The 27179-nt window shown below is 40.8% G+C and overlaps 1 protein-coding gene across 7 annotated transcripts in view; it reads left to right on the plus strand.

Moving 5' to 3' along the window:
- cep112 (centrosomal protein 112) overlaps window positions 1-27179 on the plus strand; it is a 172744-nt gene that overhangs the window by 45640 nt on the left and 99925 nt on the right. For all 7 annotated transcript variants that reach the window (XM_036148055.1, XM_036148057.1, XM_036148053.1 and 4 more), the window contains 5 exons: window positions 5193-5347; window positions 6775-6904; window positions 6984-7076; window positions 7175-7234; window positions 9937-10016. In XM_036148055.1, the coding sequence (XP_036003948.1) occupies window positions 5193-5347; window positions 6775-6904; window positions 6984-7076; window positions 7175-7234; window positions 9937-10016 (518 nt within the window). The remainder of the gene's footprint in view (window positions 1-5192; window positions 5348-6774; window positions 6905-6983; window positions 7077-7174; window positions 7235-9936; window positions 10017-27179) is intronic.

A 27179-nucleotide genomic window follows, 5' to 3' on the forward strand; every position in this document is an offset into this window, starting at 1 on the left:
TAGCAGGCCTCATTTGCCTCATAATTTACCAATAAGACAGGCATAAATAGCATCTAAAGGATCTAAGGCTTAAATAAACCACAGCTGACCAAAAGGAACACACAGATTCATCCCACATTTCCCTAAAACATCTTAAGAAACCCAGAGACGAGACACGAGTCAAGCTTTTTTTGGAAAACACGTGTCTCGTTACATCTGGCTTAAACCTAACATCATGTCAGAAAAAGTAATGCGTATTTACCTCCAGTCAAATAGGGTGGTGGTAGTGTGATGGTCTGGGGCTGCATTGTTGCTCCAAGACCTGGTCGACCTGCCGGATTTGAAGGAATGTTGAATTTTGCTTTTAACCAAACAGCGTCCATCCATCAGCTCGTGACCTTAAGCTCAGGGGCACTTGGGTTTATGCAGCAGGAAAATTATCCAAACCACACCAGTTAGTCCCTTTCTGCATGAATTAAAACTGTTTTTCAAAGGGGAGTGGGGCCAAATTCCTCCATGGCAACAGAAAAGACTCATTGCCAATTGTTGCAGGTGCTTGTTTGCAGTTGCACCTGCAAAGGACGGCATAGCCAGTCATCAGGTTTAGGGGGCGGGGGGTGATTTAGTTCTTCACATAGTTTGAATAGGTCTGTTTCTCTATATAGGTTGGCTTTTTTGTTCAAGCAATCTATTCTTGTCTTAGCATAAAATTTGCCTGATGATCTCAAACATTTAAGTATGAAAAAAAGTTAATGTATACAGTATAGAGGGAAAATGCTTTGTTTTTCTGGCACTGTGTAAATCCATACCTTTATATCTGCAATTATTGTTGTGACCATTTTCTACAGCTTTTTTTTCACACTGCCTGGCAGGTTTTCTCAGTTGATTTATTAATCGCCCTTGCAGGGATCTGAAGGCTGCAATATACAAGCGGCAGGTCAACGCGTGGCACGCGAGGTTCACCACAGAGCGGGGATTTTCTGCATGTCTGCTCAAGGAGTTTTCTCGCATTCTTGTTCACGTTAAAATGACCTTAGGCTGCTTCTTAACTACGGTGGTTCACTACACTTATCCAGTGATGGTTTACTGTAGCTCATCTCTCTTGTGCATATGGATTTTCTTTTTTTTTTCTTTTTATTGAAAATTACTTTTTAAGTTTAAGTTAATTTTTTGTAATGTTGCACTCTTAATAGTATATACACATTGCAAAAAGGGAACTAAAGTAAGTAAAATGTTCTTGAAATGAATGTATTTACCCTTGATTTGAGCAGGTAAATAAGATTATCTGCCAATGGAATAACATTTTTCCTCTTTAAAATGGGAACAACTCATCTCCATCATCTTATTTCAAGTGCAGTTATCTAATAATCTTATTATAGAGGTATAAATACTCATTCCATTGGCAGATCATCATATTTACCTGCTCAAATCAAGGACAATCAAAGACAAATACATACATTTTACTTTTAGTTCCCTTTTTGCAGTGCAACACATCAAAAGGAGGCAATAAAGCGAAACTGGTATTATTGAGGTAGGTATTTCCGCTATGTTATAAATTACATTAGGACTGCAGAGACTTTGGAGTCGACTATGACTGTCACTCAGCATTATTGTTTTTAGTTGACACAATTATTATGAATTTATCTTTTAAGTTGTTTTAAAATTATTTAGAAAGCTACAGCTGTTTTCCAAATTGGTCAAACCTCTACTGGAACAGAAGGAGGATTTAGTAAAGTTTTTTCTTTTTTCTTATCCTTATTTGTACCTAAATCCCCTGCTTTGAATAGCTCGACGCATGTACATCAGTCACAAATCTAATAATAAAACATCCAGCTCCTTCATTCCAAGCCTTGAATGAAAGGAGGCATCCTTGAACATCTGGGTGGGAGTGACTGCAATATTGTATGTCTGTCATCTCTTTAAATGTCTTTGATCCTAGTCCATATTAAATCTTACTCAGTGCTAAGATCATCCTCAAAGATGTGCACACTCACATTTCCACACACCTTCCAAAAGCTGCAGGGTCTTTGATGTTCTAAAAAAAAAAAAAAAAAAGACTGGTGTCAAATGGGATTGTGTACATTTTATTAGCACGGATCATCAACAGAAGAAGACGGTTAATTGAGCTGCTATTTGAAAAGTATCTTATAGCGCTTTTACATGTTATATAGGTTAAATGTTCCAAGCACTCTAGGATTTCCATACATATCATCCGTGCACACACATCGCTTCTGGCCTTAATCTATCAACAGGCCGACATTTCAGCGGCATCAAACACTGGATGGCGCAGAGCCTCTTTTTTTTTTTTTTAATAATTAAGGACAGACAAGATCCAAGAGAATAAAAAGAGCCCTTTGTCACCGAAAATTAGTTGCCTTCCTGCCATGTGGTTGGCTTGATCTTCAGACGTAGTGAGGATGGCATGATTAAAGTGGACTTTGAGTTGCTGCAGCACCTCCGAGGGGCAGATTTAGCGTCCGGGACAATTAGGCGTCTGGAGGTCATTTAGATGCCTCTGAGACGGAACAGTTTTGTGGTTGAAATTTCAAAGCCCGGAACAATCCACAGACGCAGACGTCATGGCTAATGATGACCAAAACAGTCAATATCAATGCAGCTACGAGACGCAGACGTTTCTAAACACATTTCACATTTTGTCCTGTTACAACCACAAAGTTTTGGTGGATTTTCTTTGGATCTTAAGTGCTGGACCAATAGGAAACGGCACATTTTTGAAGTGGAACAAGATTTATGCTTGTTTGTTTTCTTTATGTCATTTTTTGCATATTCTTCTGGTGATGTTGCAGTGTTAGTTTCCAAGACAAATAGCATTTTGCGTGTAGGGCAAACAGATCAGCCTTTTTTTTTTTTTTTATAACATTTTCCTTGGCATGTTTGATTGTCCGGACATGGCTTGTGGTAAACTGCTAACGGGACCTTTTTCCAGCAATGGCGTTCTTCTTGTCACTCTTTCATTAAGGTCAGATTATTGTCCTGTCAACAGATTGTCCCACATTGGCTTTGGCTCTCTGCAGCTCCTCCAGAGTAACTATGGGCTTCTTGGCTTCTTCTCTGATAAATGCTCTTCTCAGTGACTTGACGAATATTCCCTCAAACATTCAAACCCTCTTTTAGCTGATGGTCATATAGCTGTTTGCTTTGATGCAGGTCTTACACAAATGATTTTATTTCTTGACCACCAGTGTTCTGCCTTTGTAAAATATACCTCAAAAGTGAAATAAATATTAATAGGTTTTTTTTCCTTACGTCATGGAGAAGACAAAAGGAGGGATTGCTTTTTAATGATTCATTCTCTTTTAAATGAATGCACCATTAAAATCACCGTGGTTATACAGGTATTTCTGATGAAGACGTTTTGTTATCTTTATAGAGCAAAGAACAGGGAGGTTTTCGGAGTAAATGCTTATACATAAATGCAAAATGGTATCGGCCAAGGAAATGCAATCAGCGGACCGCAGAAAGATTGCCATGTTTGGCTGTTTTTCTCGACATTTAGACCGGGGAAGCTGGTCAGAGGTGATGGGAGGATGGAGCTAAATGCAAGAACATGCTAAAAAAAATAGCAGAGACTTGAGACTGGGTCAGAGCTTCAGCTTCTAATAGGGCAAATACCTATTAAACATACAGCCAGAGTGTTAGTGGAATAGGTTAGATCAAAGCATATTCATGAGTTAGCATGACCCAGTCAAAGTCCAGACCTAAATCCAATTTAGAATATGTAGCACAAATGGCAGGACTTCAAAAATAAATATTTATGGACACAAACTGTCCAATCAGACAGAACTTGAGACATTTTTCAAAGAAGAAAAGACCAAAATTTAAGTCTCTAGACGTGCAGCTGTAGTCTAAATATACCTCACAAGAGTGAAGCTGTAACTGCAGCAAAACTTGGTTCTGCAGATGATGCGTTCAGGGGTGTGTAAATACAGATGCATGCCATACTTTTCAGATCTTTTCTTCTACTTAATAATTATGTACCTCATTATATCCTAATAAGAAAGATTAATGTTTGTGGTTGTAAACTAACAAAATATGAAAAAGTTTAAGAGCTATGAATACATTTGAAGGCATTTCACTACAGAATAATCTGAAGAAGCTTGTTGCCCATTGTTTAGCTGCCAGACTCTGCACTGACTTTCACTTTGCTAAATTCAATGAAGGTCTTCATTGTGAAAGTCTTTATAGGAGCTAATTCCTCCATTGCTTTGAGAAATAATCTCAAAGCAATGGTTTCCCACCTGCTGTTGTCTGCCAGTGTACTGTGGTTCTTTGGTTTGTTTCTCCTACTTGGACACTAGAGTTTGGTCCACATTATACATTCATGCGCACAGCCTGATAAGCCTCTTGAGATGACTGTTGATGCAGGCTGCCTTCCAGTTGCTGGCCTCAGATCTGAAACAAAAACTGTGAAGGGACGCCCGTCACTATAAATGGCTTTTTTTTTTTTTTTTTTGCTAAAACTTCAAAGGCCGTATCACTAAATCTGTGAAAGGCAGCGGAGCGCTTGATGTAGCTTATATAGCCTGTACTTCACACCAAGCAATTCTCCTTCTGAAACACCTAATTACTGTCCTTAATTTGCTCTCGCCGAGCGTGTCCAGGTGCGCCCCGGTCAAGCCTCAGTGTGCAGCCGTGCCTCCTCTTATCTACTGCCAGGGAGCTAAGTGTCAGCACGCGGCCAAAAGCCCAACACTGGCCCCTTGTTCCTTTCCTTAACACCCCTCAGCACTGACACAAAGAGAAGAATCTCTGTCACCGGCCTCTGAAGGGGGCACTGCCGTTCCCTCCTGTCACTGCCGGGCCCTGTCAACATGTAGCTCAGCTAGCACGCTCCCATCTCTTATCCCCGTCCCCGTCATCGCCTTTGTCAGCCGGGCTCATGTTGCATTCCACGCCGTTATAGGCCTGCGTACGGAGACGCACGTGCACGCGAAGGACAGCGGCTCCTTTTGTTAGAGCTGCACTTTGATCGATGTCTTTATTGACACGCTAATCAAGGCAAGGAGGGAAAATCATCAGCGTAGAGAGTAACTTGAATTTAGCGCCCATTAATCACTTTTATAGGGAATAACCCTTGTTTAGAAGGGAGGTCCCAGGTTACTGTGAACATCATCTCGTGCCTCCACCTTCATTGATTGAAGCAGTTTTCCCACTTTGTCCTTTTTTTTTGTGTGTGTGTGTTTGCGGGACAGGAGCAAAGAGTGCGTGAGATGGAGCTGCGAGTGAAGCAACAGTCGGTGGAGGTGGAGAAGGGCAACGACTTATGCCAAAAAGTGACGCAGGAGAAGGCCCTGTTGGAGGTCCAGATTGCATCCCTCAGTGCTAAACTGCAGGAGGCAAACAAACGGTAATGGAGGGTGGGTGTTTGTTAAATGCGATCACTTAGATCAGGGGTGTCAAACATACGGCCCGCCGAACAATTTAGTCTGGCCCTGTGGCTAAAGGCATTATCATTATATATATATATATATATATATATATATATATATATATATATATATATATATATATATATATATATATATATATATATATATATATAAATTCCACCAGTGTCCTGTCTAACAATGTGGCAATAAGATGCCACAAAGAGCTCATCAGATTTGACTTTCACAAGTGGACAAGATAAAAGGAAGAGAATGATAAAACAATTATTGAAAAAAACATGTACTTTGTTTAATTGAAAATATGCAGTTCCTATATTGTCCACGAGGGGCGCTGTGTTTTAATTAGCAGATTAAGCTTCAGGTGTGGAAAAATTCAAATCATTTCTTAATTTTCATCTGTTTGATGTATTTTGTCATGCAGGACAGTGTTTTTAAGTTCCAAAAAATTTGATTTAATGTTTTTCAACATTGTATAATCACTGTGATCAGTTCTTATGAATAATGCACAAGTAAATGTTTAACTGAGTAAAAGAATTGTTGAAATTGCACATACTTTTCTTAAACACGCTGAGGTTATTCATAATATATTGTGTAAAAGTGAAATTCATTTAATATAAAAATCAACAACAAGTCCACTTTTATTAGTTCTATTTAATCTTGCAATGAGTTAACTCGTGTGGCCCTCTTGAGATCAGATTAAGCTGTATGCGGCCCCTCAACCAAAATGAGTTTGACACCCCTGATTTAGATATATAGTCATGAAATAGGATTTGTACCTCTTAAACTTTTCAGCATCATGTCAAAACCCCGTGTTTTAACTCCCTTGAGTCAATACTTGTCAATACGAAGCAGCACCTTTAGTAGAACCACCTTCCGCAGGTTTCTAGCAGTTTTGTCCATTCTTCCTCACAATTTTAAATTCTTGTTTGGACTCAGGCCTTTACTTAGACTAGGCCATTCTAACACATGACTGCTCTGATTTAAGCATTTCCACCGTAGCTCTATCTGTTTGTTTATGTCTGCTATTGTTTTTCTTCCACTTGACAGGTCTGCACAACCTGATTATCAGCCACTTAAGCTCTCGATAAAATAAAAAAGGTGGGGGAAATCAAGTGGGATGAACGCATTCAAGGCACTTTGGTGACAACAACAGATTCAAGTGCTTTACCAAGGCTTCCTGTAACAGTATCGATCAAATATCCCTCGTATTTAAAAGTCTGCAGTCCATTTTGGGTGATATAAAGATTTTATTGTCAGGGAGGATGGAGTCCAGTGGGTAGCTGATGACTCATCTCTTTGTTTTGTTTTTCTGTTTGAAGAGGAGCAGATTGAGGCTTAAAAAATAACTTGCCAGGGTTGTTTTAACCGAGCGTTTGATCGCGTGCAGGATCGTGACGCTGCAGAAGGAGAAGGAACAGCAGAGCGTGCAACACGAGGAGAACACGATGAAGCTCCAAGCCAAACACGAGACGGACATTAGCCACCTACATCAGCAACATGCTCTGTCTGCTGCTAAGGTTTACATTACCACAGCATGTCCTCTGTAAATTCTGTGTGCACTGATTGTTGTCACCAAAATGAATTCCCCTGTTGCAGGCTTCAGATGTGATAGAGGACTTAGAGAAGACTGTGGCCCAGTGCAAGCAGCAGCTTCATGAAAGCGAGTATAGAAGGCAACAACAAGTCAGAGTAAGGTTCACAAAGGAGGAAGGCGTTTGAAAGAAACTGGGAAACATAATGTGTCGTCTGTGTTAGATCACAGCCATGTTTACTTTGCTCTCCTGTAGGATCAAGAGATGAAGTTCCAGCAAGAGAAAGAGGAGCTGCAGACTACCTGTGAGAACCAGGTAGTGTAAACATCCCGCAGTGAGCACTTCTTTCCCCGTACCCCACTGCTTTGTGTAAACGTATGAAAAGAATGCTTGAACGGGGATTCCAGCCGAGAGGATACACGCAGCTCAAAAACAATTAAAAGGACACCTTGAAAACACATCAGAGGAAAGCGAAGAAAGGATCCTGTTTGATATGGTCAAAGACTGGGTAATCAGGGCATCACTGAGCCCCTGGACAGTCTGAGGTGCTACCCGGCGGCGGATGGTCCAGGTACCGCCTCCTGCTGCCAGTGCTGATGCTGACCCTGCTCCAACGCTAGACCACTGGGAAGCAGTCAAAAGAAATTAGGTGGGGAAAAAATGCCTGTGGCCTCCACCTGTACATTGTTCCGTTCCTCATCTTGGCCAGGACGTCCTTGTAGGAGTTTAATAATCTTAATGGATTTCTTTCCCTTGTTGGTGAAGATTCTCAGTAATCCAGGTCATGGTCATTCCAAAAAAAGTAAAGAAACTAAGGACCTGTTTCTGTTGAATTTGCATGTTATCTAAGCCATTACAAGGCCTTTGTTTGGGCAGTAGTATAAAGCTTGGTACTGCAGATTACTCCAGACTTTTTGAATTGAGAAAGCTTCTTGGAGAGGAAGTGAAACGTCTTCAACTACGAAAAACAAGTCCAGTTGCTTTGTTTCTTTTTTACTTTTTTTGGAACTTAATGGATTTATTTCCCTTTAGCGCACCTGTTTGGTAATTTAATCCACAGCGGAACAGCCGACACTGGTCCAGTGAAACCGATTCTAAAAAGCCATAACATACATACTGCAGCACCATTATCTCCAACTTTCCAACTTTTAATTAGTTCATTTTTATTTAGTGGGGGAGAGGATTCAAGGTTAAAAATACAAATAAGATATATCTAAGTGTTTTACTACTTTAGACTGATCAGAGTTTCTGCAAACGTCTAATTAGTAGTCCCTGACTCTCTGTTTTCCTTGTGCATAAATATAACACAGAAACCAAATACTGTTAGCTATTGGAAAAGAGGCTGAGGGAAGACCATTACCATTAGATGCTGTGCGCCAACTGGTTGATGAAGAGTAATGTGAGACAAAAGCCCTTTTTGGCAAACCATAAGATGTGGTTTGTTCAACTAGAACAGCGTGCTCTGGTCAGAAGAGTCTAAGATTGAGTTATCTTGCAACAAACATGCCAACAGAGTTTGAAAACAAAGGAAGAATGTGTGGAGGAGCACCTTAAGCCCACTGTTAAGAATATGGTTGCTCTTCCAATGGCCCTGGGAACCTTGTTAAAGTGCGTCACATCATAAACTCTTCAACAAAGCAGAATATTGAGTATAAAAATCTGCTGGACTCAGTTGGGTTATCTGAAGATAAGTCGCCACTTGATCTTTCAGCAAAATAATGCTCTAAAAAAACGTGACTAAAACAGCACAAAAACCTTTAAATGAACCTTCTACGTCCTATAGGGAACTTGTGAGGTGAGCCGAGTAGAACAGAGGATCTACAGAGATGAAGTGCAAAGGGAACTGATCAAAAATCTCTCTGAATTAATGCCATTTTCTTGGCATAAGGGAAAAAAGCTCCACCCCCCACTACGGCCACCACTGAATGATAGGACTCAAATTAAAGGGTGGGTTTTGGCCACTCTTTCAATGTGAGTTGTACTACTGCAATAGAATAGGAGCTTATTGTATGGATTTTTATCGCGGGTGCTAGTACACGTGACAACCATGTTTCCTGTGTGGGTTTTTTTTCAGTCTTTGTTTAAGGTTTTGGTGCATTCTCTAAGATTAACAAGAAGAAGCACGTGGATTATATTTAGAAGAAGTGCAAGAATTATAGCATATAATAGAAGTCAGAAATGGTAAGGAAATTCTTTGAGTGTGTTGCAAAAGATGGGTGCAGTATTTTTCCTGTGGTATGTACTGTCCCTTAAGTGTACCCAGGCCTACGCTTAATTGCCCATGCTTTCTGCTTTTGAAGACCACTTTAAAGCGAGAGTGCAGACATAAAGCACAGAGTCCGTGGCTCACCGGTAATTAATCTGAGCTGGACCAGAGCAGGGTAGGCCAGACTTCTCGGTTAAAGATCAGGTTTAAAGTCTGTGCTGCACCTGGGTCATCTTCAAAGTGCCTTTTCTTACAAAGTGTGTATTGGTGGCAGACCAGCAGACTTGGGGCCCTTTGACTGATACACCTGTAAAGACTTAGCAGGCCTTTGTACTCTTTATTCAGGGGTCAGGGAGATATTTAATTAGGCCTCTCAGAACTTTAGTTTTTGATGTCTGCTTCTTTTCGTTCCTTTAATCAGACAGCATTTCTTCTGCCTTCCCTTTAACTTGTCCAAGGTTGCAGGACTCAGACTAGGAAAGTATTACACAATAGTTTATTTTCCTTTTTTTTTTTCTTCTGGAAAAGATCCTCATTCAAACTTCTATGGAGTGCCGGGTGAGCTGCCATGATTCAGTATCTGGCTATTAGGACGACCCATATGGCGGCCATAGATCCAGAGTGGAGTGTGACTCCGCGAGCATCCAGGCGGCGCTTTTGATGGCGTGATTGGGAGAGGAGAGGAGCGTGCGTGCAGCCGGGGTCAAAGAGGCTGCAGAGGACTTCTTGAGTGATGTTTGATGGTGTGTGCTTTTGCACTCACTCGAACCTCTATCTCTCTGTCCCACTTTCCCCCGTCTGTGTCTTTCAGGTGTTGGCAGTTCGCAGCGAGGCCGAGAGGGGGAAAATAGAGGCCAAGATGAAGATAGCCAAACTGGAAGATGCACTGAGGTACGGCAAAAAAAAAAAAAAAAAAAAAGACGGGTGATTTGTTGCTTACGTTAAACACAAAGGTTTGGAAGCGTGAGTGAAATACTGGGGCATGTTAATAAATAAGAGGATCAGGAAAATGAAAGCTATTTTTCAAGTGCTTGTTTGTAATAACGTAGATCAACCTTAAATCTACTTTCTCAGAAAATGTAAATATTACATAAGAGCAATTAACAGGGGATGTATAACAGAAATGTGAGCTTGATTAAAGGACGTCCATGTGCTGCATAATATAAACACCCAATACTTTGTTGGGGCTCCTTTTGCACACATTAATGCATCAGGGAGTGAGGTATGGAGGCAGTCAGCCTATAGCACTGCTTTGGTGTTAATGAAACGCAGGCCATTTAAATGCTGGCCTTCAGCTTGTTTGCATTGCTGGGTCTGATATGCTACTTCTGACAATACCGAATGGACCTTAGTTTGTTCAGAGTCCCATATCCAACCATGGTAGAACAAAATCCACAGCCACAGTCATCAAAATTAAGAGAGATAAACATTTGAAATGGATCACCTTGTGTAGTGAATCTGGATATTGTGAAGTTACCTTTTTGAATGAAATCACCGGCATTCTAATTTATTGAGATGCATCTGCAGCATTCAAATGTTGTCAGAAGCACAAAACATTTCATTTGATGAGTTAATATTTCTCCCTGTCAGCTAATCGTTTACATACTCAGCACCAACATCTCGCCTGGTGCTTGCAGAGCGTCTTGCAGATTCCTAGAGGTTAAGCATTTTGACTGAAACGCCTAGAAACAGTGCAGAAAACCTTTTGGTTAATATGCACGTGTGTATGCGCGTTTGCCCAAAGCAATGCTTAGCCACTGCTATCAAAGTCTACCATCACCAAAGTATCTTTAAGTTTGGTGACAGATGGTGAGTGAAAGCAACACTTTAGCTTCTGAAGCTACGCTATTTATTTCAGAGTTGCATCACACACTTTAGCCCCAACTTTCTGAATTCTGCCTTTATTAGAGAGTTGTTTATATCTCTCGACTTCGGTCTTTGATCATGAGAACAGTGGGTATGAATTTTGATTTAAGGTGGAGTTTGGCTTTAACAAGCCAATCCTTTGATCTTTTTATATAACTGAGAGTTGAACTGCCACATCTGAGGGCTTTGAAAGTGTTTCACCTCAGACCTTTACTTGTGAGTGTTTGCGAAGTATTAAACCCAGGCAGTAATCCTGGACTTATTGTAATGCTATCATCCAAAAAGAAATTAGAAGTTAAACTTAGAATTGCTTAAGAATTCATAGTTTTTTTATTATTAATTATAGAAATATGAAGTAAATCAGCTTCTGCTTCCTCTTTTAACCTGTTAGGTTAATTGGTGTCTCTATATTGCCCTTAAGCGTGAGTGTATGCACGCTGTTTTTTTTTGTCTCTTAATGTTATTTTTGTCTTTTCACACCTTTACTGAAAGCAAAACCACCACCTTTAACACTTTGAGAGCCTACTGCTGCCTCATAGAGAATATCTGGGCCTTGCGGACTTTCATGTTTTTATCCTGTGGATCATTGCCTGAAGTGTCGTTACTCTCAAAAACGCCATTTCGGTGAAGCAGGATGCTCTATATCAGGGCAGTAAAAAAGATTAATCTATACATTATGCTGCGAACAATATTGATATTTAGTAATTAAGCGTCGGATCATTATAAAATCCCCCCGTTTTGTTCTACGATGTAAATGTAAAGCCATTTGGGATGAGTTTTGTTCAATAATAAGCTTTTTGTAAAGCGTGTCCTAATCCCTTCCTGTAGCATTATCAAGCCCATCTATGAGAGCTAAATGTAGTGTCTTGCAAATGTATTCATACCCCTTTGACGATCTCACTTATTGTGACTTTACAAGCAGAAAGTTACATTTATGTTATTAGGATTAAGTGCAAGTAAAATGAGACCAGTTCTTTAAACCTTTTACTAATTCAATTCAATAAAAGTTTATTTATATATCGCCAATTCATGAAAAATGTCATCTCAAGGCACTTTACAAAGTCAAGTTCAATCATATTATACAGATAATTAAATTTGATTTTTGAGGGATATCAGATTAGAAGGGACCCGATGGAAAATTTCATGATAAAATTGTCCTTCAATTTAGAAATTGGTCTCTAATTTGTGCTGGATTATCATCTAAATCCACCAGCCCCTGAACTAAAAATTGACTTTTATGGTGGGAACTAGTGGGATTACATTTGTTAGACATCCCCACCCCCTCCCCCCCTTGCCAAAGCTGGAATGTGTTTTAGACAATTGAACACAACAACAGAACATCTCAACCCACGAAGCATCCTCCGCTCCACTGTCAGGGCAAATGAACGTACCGTCATCCACTGTAGGAAGTTTGTAGTCGCAATATTTCTGTAAATGAAACGCTTTTTTTGGTTCTGTTTCTGATCTAAATTACCTGAAGCAGCATGACATACGTAAATTTGCTGCCTCTATCAATGTTTGCCAAATCATATTTTAGCTCTGTGGTGTTTAGAATACACCGCGAACATCACAGGAGGACATTAGTCGCCATGCCCGCCTATTGTTTGCCTGTCACTGTCAAGCCGACACGGGAGGAAGAAAAAAAAACAGAAGGTTTAACGCAGCAGGCAGATCCAGTGGTGCATAAATTACTCTCGCTGTTAGCATCAGTAACGAGTCAGTCATTCCCTCGTTTAGTGTTAAACACGGAGAAACGGCAACTGGCCCGTCAGGCTTTTTGCTAATTAAGTACTCCACACACACACACACACACACACACACACACACACACACACACACACACACACACACACTAAGCAGTCTGATGTCTTCTACCTGCCTGCTGCCCTGGCAACACTGAAGGCCTTTAAAGGCGATCCAGAAGAACTTCAAAGTCAAAGCAAGACTCCTCACAGCAGTGTATGTGTGTGTGTGTGTGTGTGTGTGTGTGGGATGACGGATGATAAAATTAAACAAGTTGAGCTGCTCAAGATGCCCTCTGTCAGCCAGGTCCTGTGTGTGGTATCTGTTTTCTCTTGTATCTATGCTGTTGCTACGTAAAAACACATCCTGTTTGTGTTTTTTTTTTTTTTTTTTTTGTATTTATGTCGTTATTATGAAAAGAGTTGCACCTTGTCTTGCAGTGCAAACAGGCACTGCTGCATCAAATTTATGCCAGGTCTTTGTTACTATGGCAACAGCGAAGACAACAAAGAAGTTTCTTTCCCATCCCTCACTTCGGTGCGCCTCAGATCATAACAGGGCATTAGCATAGAGATGGAGAGGTGCACCACGGAGGGAGGGAAGGTCGTGCATAAAGAGGGGGAGCAGCTTGCCTGCTTTTGCAACAATGACCTGAAAACCCCGGTTTTCACAGCATCAGAAAGCCCCCTGTCTGGTAAAAGTAGGGAAAAACAGCTGCGTTCATTTCATTTTAATTCTACCTTCATTTCTTTCAGGCTCCGTGTTTCCTTTGCTGTCACTCGGCACCACGTTGGCCTCATCAAAACTGTGTAGCTACTAAGCAGGGTTCCTGCGAAGTCCTTCAAAAGTCTTAGATTTACTATACTCAAGTCAAATACTTGATTTAGTTTCTGAAAATAATTGAGTCATTTCTTCAATCTGGTTTGCGCATTTATTGCTTGTTTTGTTACGTAAAGTCACTTTGTGCTTAAACCGTCTTTTTTCTTGTTAGGGTACCCACTGTTGGCTTGTAAAAGAGTTTATTTAAAAAGGTTTGGCTTGAAAACAGGGATTTCACTAGTTGGCTAAAAACCATCGTCGTTGACCAGTAGAAGGCTTATTTCATACAGGTGCATCTTGATAAACCTCACAATCATCAAAATAGCTAATTATTTCAAGAATTGAAAAGCAAATCTCCTATTTTCTAGATTCACTTCACATGTGGTGAAATAGCTCAAGCTTGAGTTACTTGAGTTAACTTTGTATAATGTGGCTCACAGCCAGTAAAACCCAAAATACAGTTACTCTTGGAATTAGACAAAATGAAGAAAAGTTAATACAGAATTGTTGTCTAAATGAAAATAATGTCCATATACAGCATATATACAGTATATGCATTGAGTAACATAACATGGACGTGATCAGTCTGGCTTTGCAGAGTTATTAAGAAAAGCCACGTTGCTTTTATAGCAACCTTCAGCTTGATTGTATTGCTGAGTCTGGTGTCTGAACAAATGGATCTCTCTTTGGGGTTTAGGTTTAGGCCATATCATAGTCATTGAACCACATATTCATATGTTTGGAAGTGTGGTGCCAAGTGGTTATCCCTGTTGCTTGTCCACCTTTTTCCACAGCACTTCCTTCCACTCAACTTTCCGTTACTAGGCTGGGAGACAGCTCCCTGTGAACGCCAAGCTTGTTTTTACCTTTGACCTTTTGTTTGACAAGTCAGCCGGCCCATCATTGGGTAGGCCGTTGCATGGCTGTGCCATTTAGACGATATGCTTCTTTTTAAAGATGCATCCGCACTGTAAAAAGTGTTGACGTTTTGTTATCTATGTCTAAAAGCTCTAGACCAGGGGTCACCAGCATGTGGCGCCCACAAGCCTGTTCTACAGAAAGCACAACCCGCCAGTGAGCTGCGTGGAAAACTTCATTTTATTCCATTACTCTTCCTGTTTATTCACACCTGCATTTATATAGATCTATAAATGACAGTATATATAACAAAGCATGAAAAATCAGACCAGTACAGGTAGCCCTTTATATGACACAGCGCCTATGAAGCAGCTCTGTTTCAAAAAGGTTGGTGACCCCCTCTTTAGAGACTCAGCTGCCAGATTAGTTAAACACCAAGTTAAACTGGCAAACCTGTATTCAACCTCCCTTTGGTTATTAAGACATTAAATTGTATTTACAGAGCTATAAAGTTAACTTAGTCAATATATATTTTTGTAACTGATTTATGTCTTAATACAGCAAGAATGCTCTTAGAATTATTTAAAAATCTTACATTTAGTTGACCAAAACTTGCAAAACCCCTGACTGAGGTATGGTGCGGGGTTAGAGTAGTTTACCCGTCTGTTAACAAGATAAATGAAAGAAGCTCTATAATTAACAGGGTCTGTTTTACACAAACTCTTGGCAGCTTTACAGTATCTCCATAAGGTGTCAGGGTTCCTCCACAGCCTTCCTTGCTTTTCTTTACTTTCCTCTGTCCTCCCTTTGTCACCTCCTTGTGTTTCCTTGTCTTCTTCTGTCCTTCCCTGTATCCTATCTGCCCACCGTGTGGCCTTCCTCATTTTCTCACTGTGTTTCTTGTGTCTTCAATTCCTACTTTGATTCCTCATGACCTTCTTTCCACCTGGTACACAGTCATAAAGAATCTTTCTATTTTTGTTTTTAAACGGTCAAAATGAACAGAGAGCTCTGGAAATTTGAGTCTTGAAGTTTAGAATTTGTGCGGGAAAAATGTTTAGAGACCCTATAGTGTTCTTTCTCCACTTGCAAACTTACCATACCCCTGCGTGCGTGTGTGTGTGTGCGTGTGTGTGTGTGTGTGTGTGTGTATGTGTGTGTGTGTGTCTTTGAAGTGGACACATTGTTCTCAGCATGCCAACAAGAATCAAGCAAAGCTCTCTGGTCCAGCCAGGGATCACAGGTATCTAAGCAACCCCAGTTAATGTTCAGGTGTGGGAGCAGGTGGAGGTATGGATCCTGAATAATAAAAAGGTTAACCAGAGCTCAATAGTTTTTCCCTTGGCAACTGCATAAAAAGAGGTTTTGGGGATGGGTTAAACATCAGTTCAATGCCAGAGAGCTGCAAAGAGGAAAACTCTGAGTTCCTTCGCTTTCTGGTGGGAAAGGCGTCCTCCTCCAGCAGTGTTTTTGTCAAATGCGCAACCTCTAGCTGTGGTTCATACGTAACTAAATTACAAACATTTTACATTACAATCTTTCCTCCTGATGTTGATTTTTCTCTTAAAATGGAACTCTTGAAAGGATTCTGGATAATTTCTAGATTTGTTTTTCCACCAGCCTTTATTCTGATTGTTGCTCCCTTATAGTAGATCTATAGTTGATCTATAGTAGATCAACCCAGTATGGAAAGGTTTGTGCTTTGAATTTAGTATACTCCACATAATTATGGTTAAAAAAAATAAGACAGTGAAGAAATAACTTCATATGTCTACACTTATTTATCTAACCCATCTCCCAAGAGTTGATGGTAAAAATTTGTGTAATTTTGAAAAGAGGGAAAAATCTTGGTGTTGTTAGCTTGTGTTTTATCTGTTCTAGGTTTTATTCTTCAGGTAATAAAACAAGTTTTCAGTACATGCACTTTTTCGTGGTGTTTGGAGCAAACGTACAATAAAACCTGGATCCTGTTGAAACATTTAAAGAAAATCACAGGAAACATTTCTTGGATGAAAGACTAAATTATTTGGAAATTTCACTCTGTACAAATCTAGAATATGTGTTGGGACTATGACACACACACCAGCCCCACTGATGTCAGAATCTTCTATTTGGATCAGAAAATGAATTTTTTAAGGCACTTCAAAAATAAAGGGGCTTGAATACTTTTGCAAGGTATTGTAAAGTGTTTTGTCACTTTACACAGCTGCATTATTCTGTCATGACGTCCATTGCCTGTTTCTAGTCGTGCATAACCCAGCCTCCCGCTCCAAGTTGTGCCCGCTTCCTCACAATTCACCAGCGCCATTATGAATAGATCCCAGATCTCACTCAGTGCCGCTCTGTAACAACTCAGTCTGGATAGTTTGTTTCTGCAGCTTGTAAAACATGTGAGCCTTATTATCTACTATATCATGTTTGGGAATTTAAATACAATGTTTTTTACTTTATGGACTTGTTCCTGGTTCAATTGAGGCATTGCATTGCATAACCCCGTGATAGAATATAGGGTTGAAATTCAAGGAGTAGTCAGGAAAGTCATTGATCTAAAGGCCAAGCTGAGTTAAATCTTCTTAGGGTTTCATCATCTATAAGATCAAATCTTCCTTTTGCCTTTTTTTTTAAGGCTTCTCACTAGTTCTACCTTAAAAGTTACTGTGTAAACTGTTTACTGTTTCAAAAATGTGCTTTTGACCATTTGATTATTAAAAAAAATGCTTGAAATTGTAGCAGATTTTGTTTTTGTTTTCGGACCGACGGATCCAAATACATGTATTGTAGCAAACGCAAAGATGGGCAGCAAAACGAATCGCGTAGCATTAATATTCGCACTTTTACTTTGATCACAAAGCGCCGCTTGGAATGAAGAAGTTGTTGGGCTGTGGCATCACAAGAATATCAAATTCTCAGTTCGCCTGCCAGTCATGTAGTCGGCCTGGTACAAATGGCAGCGCCCACGCTGCTGAAGGTCACAGAGTGGTCGACGCATTCTAATGACCGACGAGGAAGAGCGTGGTGAACGGGCTGCAGCTGATACCGCCATCGCAGTATTCTGCAGTAATGTCGCTGTCGCAGGATTTTGTTCAGCCTTGCTGCAAAATTGCGCCGCTAAAACGTGTTTGGGTATTGTCAAGAGCTAGATGAGAGACACCAGAGTCGTCAGTGCTGACAGAATAATCGCTGCTATCAGAGTAAGCTGGGCTTTCCTTCACACCTCCGCAGAGCCACAGCCGTGTCTCCATGCTTTGCTGCCTTCATGCAGTGATTTGTGCAAAAGGAGCCCAGACCAGTTATTAAATACATTTACTGTACAGGACATGGACTTGAGTTTTCATTAAACTTCACAGAAACATATACGTAAAATATATCATTCTTTGTGTAATGGATCTATATATTAGAACAACTTTTTGAATTAATTGTTAAAATAACTAACTCTATAAAACCTAATTTTAGTCATTTTTGCCATTATACTATCTACTTAAAGGAAGTGAAATCAGCAATTAGAAAATTCCCTGGCCAACCAGAATCATATTAATAAATGAACTTCAAAATGCTTGAAAGGTGCATGGATTTTGTTTTCACTTTTTATGTTTTTTTGACAGATGACAGAGTTCTACACATTTTAAACAACATTCCTCGTAATTCCCGTCCTTTTTGGTTTATTTTATTTATTTATTTGGGGGGGGGGGCAACATTCACAATGGAAAACACTGGTTTCATTTTCAGTGTCGATGGCAGAGCGTCTGCTCCAGAAGCGACGCTTTCCAAAGATGAATTGAAATGTCATCTGTCAGTGTGTTGTTTTTTTTTTTTCCCCTTTTCTTTTTTCTTCTCTCTGCAGCTCCCCCAGATTTCTACATGTGCTATTTTTGACCTGCATTCGAATCCAGTCTGAAACCGCATCTTCTTTGGTCTTAAATATATCTGCGCTGGCTGCGGAGAAAGGCTTGAAATATAAAACGTCAAGTGCCCAGAAGTAAACGGCGTGTCACTTTGCTGTCACAAAAGACGGAGGAAAGCAGTAAAAACGCGCTAAGTTAGACCTTAACATGGGAACAAAACAACATTTGCTTTACGGTTTGCTTTACGTTGCTGTAATCAGTTGTTAGCTTGAGCTTTCTAATGTGAATGGTAGTTCAGGAGTAGCTGAAACAGGAAGTTTAAGAGATGCTGGCAGCAGTACTGCCACACTGCTCCTTCCAAGCACGCAGATGTCCACTGATGTGTCAGTTGATGAAGGATACTAAGATCCTCATCCTCCTTCACACATTGAGCCATTTTATTTCACTACTTTTAACATGCACTGCTTTTAACAAACAGGCCAGATTTGTAGGCAGCTTTAAAGCCATCTAGCTCAATGATGCTCTGCTTTCTGCGCTCGCTTTTCAACTCGTTCTGTCTTTAATATTTTCTCGCCCTTGCGTTGTCTCTCTCTTTTGTGTTCGCTTATTTGTGGTCTGTCTCTCATTCTCTGCTTGTTTCAGTCTTTTTTTCCCCCCCTCTCTTCTCCCTCTTTCTTTCTGTTTCTCTGGGGATGCGGATGAAAACCGAGCCTGTTTTATTTTTTCTTCAGAGGGCGCTGAATATTTCAGTTTTGCATTTTCTCTCTTTTTATGTGCTCCCTCTTTTTTTTTTTTTTTTTTTTTTTTCCAGGGCCCCTTTGATGTGTCTGTGGATTCGTTATCATTCCGTTTGGATGAGCTCACAAACGCAGATGCGGGGCACTTGCATGCACTTCCACACTCACACACACACACACACACACACACGCAACGTATGCACACACTCTTTTTATACTACAGACCAGAGGCATCCATATGCACGCTTACATTCAGGTCTGTTTGTCGGTCGTCTCCATCTGCTGCTCCACCCACATTACTCTACGCCATTCTTAAACGCTCAGCTTACACGGGGAGAGAAAGAACATTTGCATAAGCAATCAGGCTCTTCATTGTGTGCTACTGTATCGATTTCATATCTCTGGGGTTCCTGCAAACTTTGTAAAGTTTCTGGAAAAATATTTCGCTCTATTCCAGGTCTGGAAAAGTGTGGAACAGCAAAGCAGAATACTGGAAAATGTTTGTATTTTTAGACATTGTTCCTTAAATAATCTGTTCTTCTTTCTTTTCCTTTGCACCTTGTTCCCTTCCTTCCCTTCGTCCTTCCCTCTTCCCTTCCATGTGCCCAATCTTTATTTCCTTGGGTCCTCCTTTCAGTCCGTCCATCTTTCCCTATGTCCTTCCTTCCATCTGTCCTACCTCTCTTCATTTCTTGTTTCACTCCGCTCCATTGTTCCTTGTGTCCTTCCATCCTTAGTATTTTCTTTCTTGTGTCCTTTATTTGCTCGCGTCCATCCTTCTGCTTTGAGGGATCGCCTCCGTCTCTAGTCTTCGTCAGTCTTACTTTCTGTCTTTAGTCGTGTCTTTCCTTTCTTTTATCTTGTGTCCATCCCTCTTTCTTTCCACATGTTCTTTCCTATATTCCTCCTTGTTTGTCTTTCCTTGTCCCCTGCCTTCATTTCTTGTGTCCATCCATCTTTTCTTCCCAACTTACTTCCTATCTTCCTTCAGTCTGTCCTACATCTCTGTGTCCTTTCTTTATTGTGCTGTTCCTTGCTTTCCTTCTTTACGCACTTTCTTCCATCCTTTCCTTTTCTTGTGTCCTTGCTTCCTTCCTTCCTTCCTCCCTGCCTGTTTCCATATTTAGATCCTACTCGCTGTATAAATATTTACCTTAAATCCATGGTGGACGTTTGTCTTTGATATCAAAAGGAGCATGTTGAACTGGGAACTCTTGACATCTGTGTTTTTGGAAAGTTCTGGTTTTTACATTAAATGTGTAGGAAGCCTGTGTTCATGATTTGTGCCTCATTTCACTACGTACGCATCACGCAGCACACAACAACAAAGGCAGCATGGGCCATTGTGTGATTAGAGCAGCCCGTACACCGGCCACATCCCTGTCAGCTGCGCGGCTGAATGGCAGAGGCTCCCTGTCGGCTTTCGAACCCGAGCGCTCTGCTCGTCTCGCCCCCGCCTTTAAAACAGCCGCTGAGGATTGAGGGATGAGAAGCACTTCCTCTTCGGAGAAGGCACATCTTTAATTTGAGCCTCCTCTCCTTCCACTTTTCTGACCAGATATCCATTTAAAGCCAAAAGGCCGCCCTGGCGCTGGCACCCCTCTCCTTTCCTTTCCTTCTCCACTTCTCCTTGCCAGGCCACCCTGATTCCCTTCTTTTTTTTTTCTCCCCTCTTTCTCATGTCTGCTCTGTTATTGATGGTGACACGCTGTCTGCCACTTTAGCGGCCACACACATCCACACGGTTATTCCTTTACATCCACATACTGTTGGTTTCATGTTAAAGTTAGCTGCAGTTGATTTTTTATTTTTTTTTCTTCATCTTTCCTCCCCTTGTATCCTTGGAGGTGTAGGCCCAGCAGGTAGTTCCAACGTAGCTGCAGCTCTGCCTTTGAGTTGCATTGTCAGTCGCAGAGAGAGTTTGGGACCGCGCCTCGTGAACAAAGGCTTGTGCACGCTTACGTGCACACACCCCGTACACCCTCATGAATTCTCTCTTCTCTCTCAAGTGAAGCACACGTTCAAATCCTCCTTTTTTTTTTGCTCTTCTTTGGAAGTTAGCTATTTCAGTGACATCCTCTCTGTTTCCTGTTCTCCTTTCCTTTTCCTCTGTCGCCTCTCTCCACAGATTCTTTTGTGTCTGACTGAGTCCGAGAGGCAGTCGCGCAGTGAGTTTGATTAATAATTACAGAGTACACAAAATCGGGAATGGAAAAAATGCCTCCTTGTTGTTTGATGTCCAACATGAGAGAAACCAAAATTACTGAGAGACAGAACACTTTAAAAGGGAAGAGAAAGCCTGCACATTCCTCTCTCAATCCGCTGCTTTTGTTCTTGGCCTGTTCTGTTCTTCGCCTTCGGCTGTTGCTGTTCTAGCTTTCTTATTGCTTTTAGTTTTGGAAAACATTAATTTCTTTAGAAACTGAAATTTTGCAAATGCGTGCGTACACATAAGAGCAAACGGGTTGCATGTCCCTGCATAGTTTGGATGCTATTGTACTTTTTCAAAGGTGTTCACAGCCGTTAGTCTTCTGTAGTTTTCACGTTTCAGTGTAGTCCACTAATGGTTTACCTAATACTTTACAAATAAAAATCTGAAAAGTGTGGCGGGCATCTGTATTCAGCCCCCTTAAGTCAGTCCTTTGAAGAGCCACCGCTCAGGGAAATTACAACTGTAAGTGTTTTGTATGATAGCTCAAGCTCATTCAAATTGGATGGAGGATGGCTATGGAGAGGAATTTTAAAACTCGCTGCAAATTCTCAATTGTTTTTAGGTTTTTGGCACACCATTTTTTTTTTTATCTAACCAATCCAGTCTCAAGGCTTTCGCAGCCTTCAACGACTTTTCTTTGGTATTTAGGTCTCTCCTTTTTGACCTTACTGAACAAAAAGTGTCTCCACAGCATGATGCTGCTGATGACATGGCTCACTGTACGGATAGTGTGTTCAGGGTGATGTGCAGTGTTATTTAAAAAAATTTTAAAGCCAAAAAAAAAGAGAGAGGTCACCCGCTGATATTTTGTTAGACAGCCTTTAGCTTTGATTACAGCACATATTTGCTGTGGCATTGGTTTGAGAAGCTTGTGCAGTGTCACAAAATGTGCTTTAATCCAGTGTTGCATTACTTTTACACCAAGATCTTGTACTGATGATAGGATGTTCAGTCCCAATTTGTTGAATTCCCCTCACATTGTGGAAATGCTCCTACTTTCACAATTAAACAAACTCTTGAGTTCTACTGTTGTTTTTCTTTGATTTGGCCAAATGTTTATCGAATGATTGTCGATCATAATTATACAGGATTTTTGTCCGACTTCATTTCTTCCTCAAAGACGATGGTTCCCCTCTATCCTTCCAGTTTTTAATAATGCGTTTGACAGTTCTTAACCCAATTTTAGCAGTTTCTGCAACCTCCTTAGAGATTTTCTCAGCTTGACGCATGCCAGCGTTTTGACCCTTCTTAAAGAGACTGACATCTTTTTCACGACTACAGGATCCGTCTTTTGACATCGTTGTTCAAGAAATGAGAAGTTACTTTGCATCAGCTTGGGTTAAATAACTTGTTGCCAGCTGAAACATAATCGCTCAGGCAGAATTTGTCCAATACCTAATTGCTTTGTTAAATCCAGGTGAGAATTTGTTTTTTTGTCCTGGCAGCATTTGCATGCAGGCCAGGGTGTTCAGTTTTGGTCTCGTGTGTCACCTACATGGGTAGCTGCAAATTGTAAACGTAACTTTTTATGGACTTTCTTTGCCACTCTGCCCCAAAAGGCCAACACGTCTAACAGCTGTCCTGGTATGAGATTGTCCCACCTGAGCGGGGGCTATCTGCTGATCCTCCAGAGTTACCACGGGCCTCTTTGCTGCCTCTCTGGTTGATCCTCTCATTGTCTGGCTTCTCAGTTTAGGTGGGGGGGGGGCTACAAATATGTGCAACACTACCATGTCTTGGTAGGTTTCATAACCTAACCCGTCAATAAACTCCTGCAGAACGTTCTGTCTGCCCTGTCTGCTGGGATTCTTGATCTCAAAGATATCTTTTGTTCACTAACGTTGTCCAACAAGTTACTGAGGCCTTCACTTACCAGCTGTATTTATATGGGAATTATACTGGACTTCATATAGTGGGAATCAACGTATAGAGGGCTGGATACAAATGCACACCACACTATTCAGATTTTCATTAAAAAAATGGTAAACATGTATTTTCTTTCCTCTTTGATTATGATTTATTTTTTTGCAAATTTCACACCCCGTCTTTCTGTTAGTTGTCCCTCTAAGTGGTTCAAATTGGTCCCCCACTTGCAAGGATTCCTCCTCCCAGTTGTTCAGCTGTCCAGGGGGAAGAATTTTTCACACCTTTTTTAGAGCGCTCATATCCAGAAGAGGGAGGAAAGGGCACTGACACACGATCTGCATATTTTACATGCTGTTCTTTGTTTTTCACTATGAAACAAGGAAGAGAGAGAATGCACAGCTTGTCATACAGCGTTATCTGTATGCTGGGTTATATTTTTGCATCAGAATGAGGATCTGTGGGATTGTGACTGCAGGGATACAAATGTGGAACCGTATCTTTTGCTTGTTGTTTAGCATTTTGTAAAGCTGTTTTAAGCAGGCTTTGTCCAGGAATTATATAATGGGCCTTGCAAAGACAATATAGGGCAATTTCTCAGCTATTAATAGTTTTTTTTTTTTTTACATACATGACCCAGTAGATGTAGATTTTACCTTCCAACCTTGCCTGAATTAACCCTGCACTTTATGTGTGACAGATGCAATATCTCAGTGTGAGGTTCTCTTAGTGTAGACTGTCTTTGATTGCAGGTTTGCAAAAAAAAAAAAAAAAAAAGTTTCTCTAACATTAATTTGCCTCACGAGCGTTCCACTTAGCGTAAATTTGCAAGGGGCCACACTTTGGCCCACAGCAAAAAGGTTCAATATTTCAGCAGAAATTTAGGTTAATGGAAGGACTGAGATTTAATATAGGTCTAGATGGAGTGTTTCAGCTCTGTGACCGACTGATCAGTCAAGGGTGCACCCTGCCGATTGCCCCCATGTCAGCTGGTGTAAAGTCAACCCCCCCACCCCTACACCTCCTTCTGCGACCCTTGGAGGGAGGGGAGGGATGTTTGGATAGATGGATACAAAAATAACCCCTTCCATTCCAGCCTTCATATCTACCTCTGTCATCCTTCCGCCTCGACATCCACACACACCCCCCCTGTGTTGTTGAGCTTGACAGCTGCTCGGTTGCTCCTGTATGATGTCAAGGCTGGGCATGCCGGCTGCACTCTGACAGGTCCCGGTACGATGCTGTCCCCCCCTCAGTATGCCTGTCAATCCTCTCCTACCTGCAGTTCTGTGACCTGACATTTGGCAGCAGTCACCGCAAATAAGCATGGAGGACACACACAAGTTTATGGTGTAGAGGTCTAAGATAATATCGTACACATTTATTACCTATTAAACTTACACAGAGTTTACATTAAACTTTAAATTAAACAATTATGTAAATAAAGAATGGTAAATACAGATCAGTGCATACGTAGAACTACACGCTTATATACTTATGGCACATATTCCCACACAATAGATAATTCTTTAATGAACATCAACATCTAAAAGGTGTTCTGTGCATTTTGAATGAGTGAAATTACTTTGTTTGGTCTAAAGTGAATACAGTTCCACAAAATGCATGAATTGAATCCCAGTGTTCGTATTTTAATCTCAGTATAAATCCACCTGTTCTGTAAAGGCCTCAGAAGCTTGTTAGATAACATCAGCTGCTGACAGTGCAACTATTGGCCTTTTAAGAAAGAGTGCCAAGAAGAACCCCTTTGTGGTAAGAAACCCACAAATAGTCCTGTTTATTGTGAAACATAGTAGTGGTAGCCTTATGCTGTGGGGATAGGAAACATGGTTAGCGTTGATCCTGTAAAGTTACTTTATTCTGAAATCTACTGCAATTCACTGAAATATTCAAGCTGTATGCAAACAAAATTTCGTTCTGTACACACTCTGTGCATACAAAATGACAAATAAAGTTGTCTAAGTCTAAGTTGATGAGAGTGCATCTAAATTAAATACAGGGCAATCTCTGAAGAACACATGGTAAAGGAGGTTCACCTCCAAACGGGACAATGACCCTTGAGGCCGAAACACACCGGACCTGGAAAAACGGATCATATGAAGTGGTAGTCTGATTGAAGTGAATGGGGCCAGGCCGACTGCTTGTGGTTCTGTGCACCTGCGTCTGTTGTTCTGACCAACGTTCTGACCCTGTCGTGTAAATACTCGATCTCGCTAATCAGATGGAGCCAGTAGATCTCTTCTGAGCGTGGAGGTTTGGACACACGTGGTGTGTTTTGGGCCTTAGCTTACGGCCAGGTATGCTTTTCTTTTGAAGTCCGGATACCAAGGTGTAAATGTTGTGCGGTTGCTGGGGTAACGTTAGTAACGTTAGTAGGAAATAAATACGGTGGCCGACAGGTGCAAATGCGCAGCAAAAGAGAAAACATGCAAACAAAAAAAAGACACGCACACAAATTAAATGCGGCAAACAAAAAGCAAATAAAATGCAGCAAACCATGTGACAAGTTGCCCCTCCGTTTTTTTTTCATTAAGTTTTTCTGGTTTTCCGTTTCTAAATTGTGTTGACAAAAACGGGAAAACGGCTTTGTTTTGGAAAAAAATCGAATTGCCTGAAGGTACACGGACCGCACTTCCGTTTTCAACACTTTTTGTTTGCTGCATTTCATACGGGGGTGTCTTCTTTTTTGTTTGCGTCTCTCTTTTTGTTTGCTGCATTTCATTCGGGGGTGTCTTCTTTTTTGTTTGCTGCATTTTATTTGCTTTTTGTTTGCCGCATTTAATTTGTGCGCGTGTCTTTTTTTTGTTTGCATGTTTTCTCTTTTGCTGCGCATTTGCACCTGTCGGCCACCGTAAATAAAGGTCCAGAGATGCTGTTGACTTCGTAGCGGAGAATCGGCCCAGTTTAACATCGAATAGACACATATTGTAAGCAGTCAATCTCGACACCAACGTCAAAATCATCCCCTGATAGCATTCATCTTTATGGCCAAGTGGTCCGACGTGTAACATCACAGTCTGTGCAACCCAAATCTCTGTTTTAACACGTCCACACACAGAGACAGAAAAAATTGTTTTTAGGGATGTGAAACTTGAGTTTTTGTGTGGATAAAAGGCCAGAATGCATAGAAACGTATTCGTTTTCCCAGACATCAGGCGTCATGTGTGGACAAGGGCGAAGATTTCTATCCAGTCTTACTGCGATTGGACTATTCTGCAACGAACGGGCAACATGTAATGTGAAAAGGTGGTAAAGGTATACCACAAAAATACATGCACCTGCAATTAAGATCAGGAATACCTTTAATGTCCCTCAGTGGGGAAAATCGGGCATGGCAGTGGCAAAAAAAACAGAGTTAGACAAAGTTATAATCAGTAATGAAAAAAACAAGCTAATCCAGAGTTCTAAAGCAAGAGAGGATGACAAAATAAAATAGAGTATTGCACAATTATTGAATATGACATATTTAGATAATGATGAGAATACTCAAGTTAAAGAGAGGAATACAGCAGCCGATTTACACGATGTGAGAAGAATATTCAACATGCATGACTGTACAAACAATACTCCAAAGTAGCTAAAGCATGTGCAAATGGCCAATCAGCTTCTGAGAGACAAAATGATTCCCGATCCGATCAGAACCTGTGCAACCATGCAATTTATAACATGGGTGTGCGAATACTTTTACCACTATAGTGTAAGTCCTGAAGTGATGCCTGTTTTGAGCCAATAATGAACTATGTGTGGCTGATTTATTTGATCAGTTTGTTTATGTTTAGCTCAGGGGATACCTCATCAGAATGTTATAGGGAAGGCAAGAATGCTCACAATAAACCGCCTATAAACTCAGTGCACTTCTCAGTGCTATAAAAGCCTTTCAGTTTTCTGAATAATATCATATTGACATTGTAGAAATATATTAAGCCAGTGTTTGGAACGTTCGTTTGTTGCCCACCAAAAATGAGTAATGACATCCCCTTCCTGATCTTTCATATTTAACTGCATAATTAAGGTTTTTGTCGCTGTTACTGACATGTCAAGTGGATGCTACCCTATGCAAAACAACCGCATTTTGCAAAATAAAGGGTATTTTTCA

This window comes from Fundulus heteroclitus, chromosome 16 (assembly GCF_011125445.2).
Source record: "Fundulus heteroclitus isolate FHET01 chromosome 16, MU-UCD_Fhet_4.1, whole genome shotgun sequence".
NCBI classification, from domain to species: Eukaryota; Metazoa; Chordata; class Actinopteri; order Cyprinodontiformes; family Fundulidae; genus Fundulus; species Fundulus heteroclitus.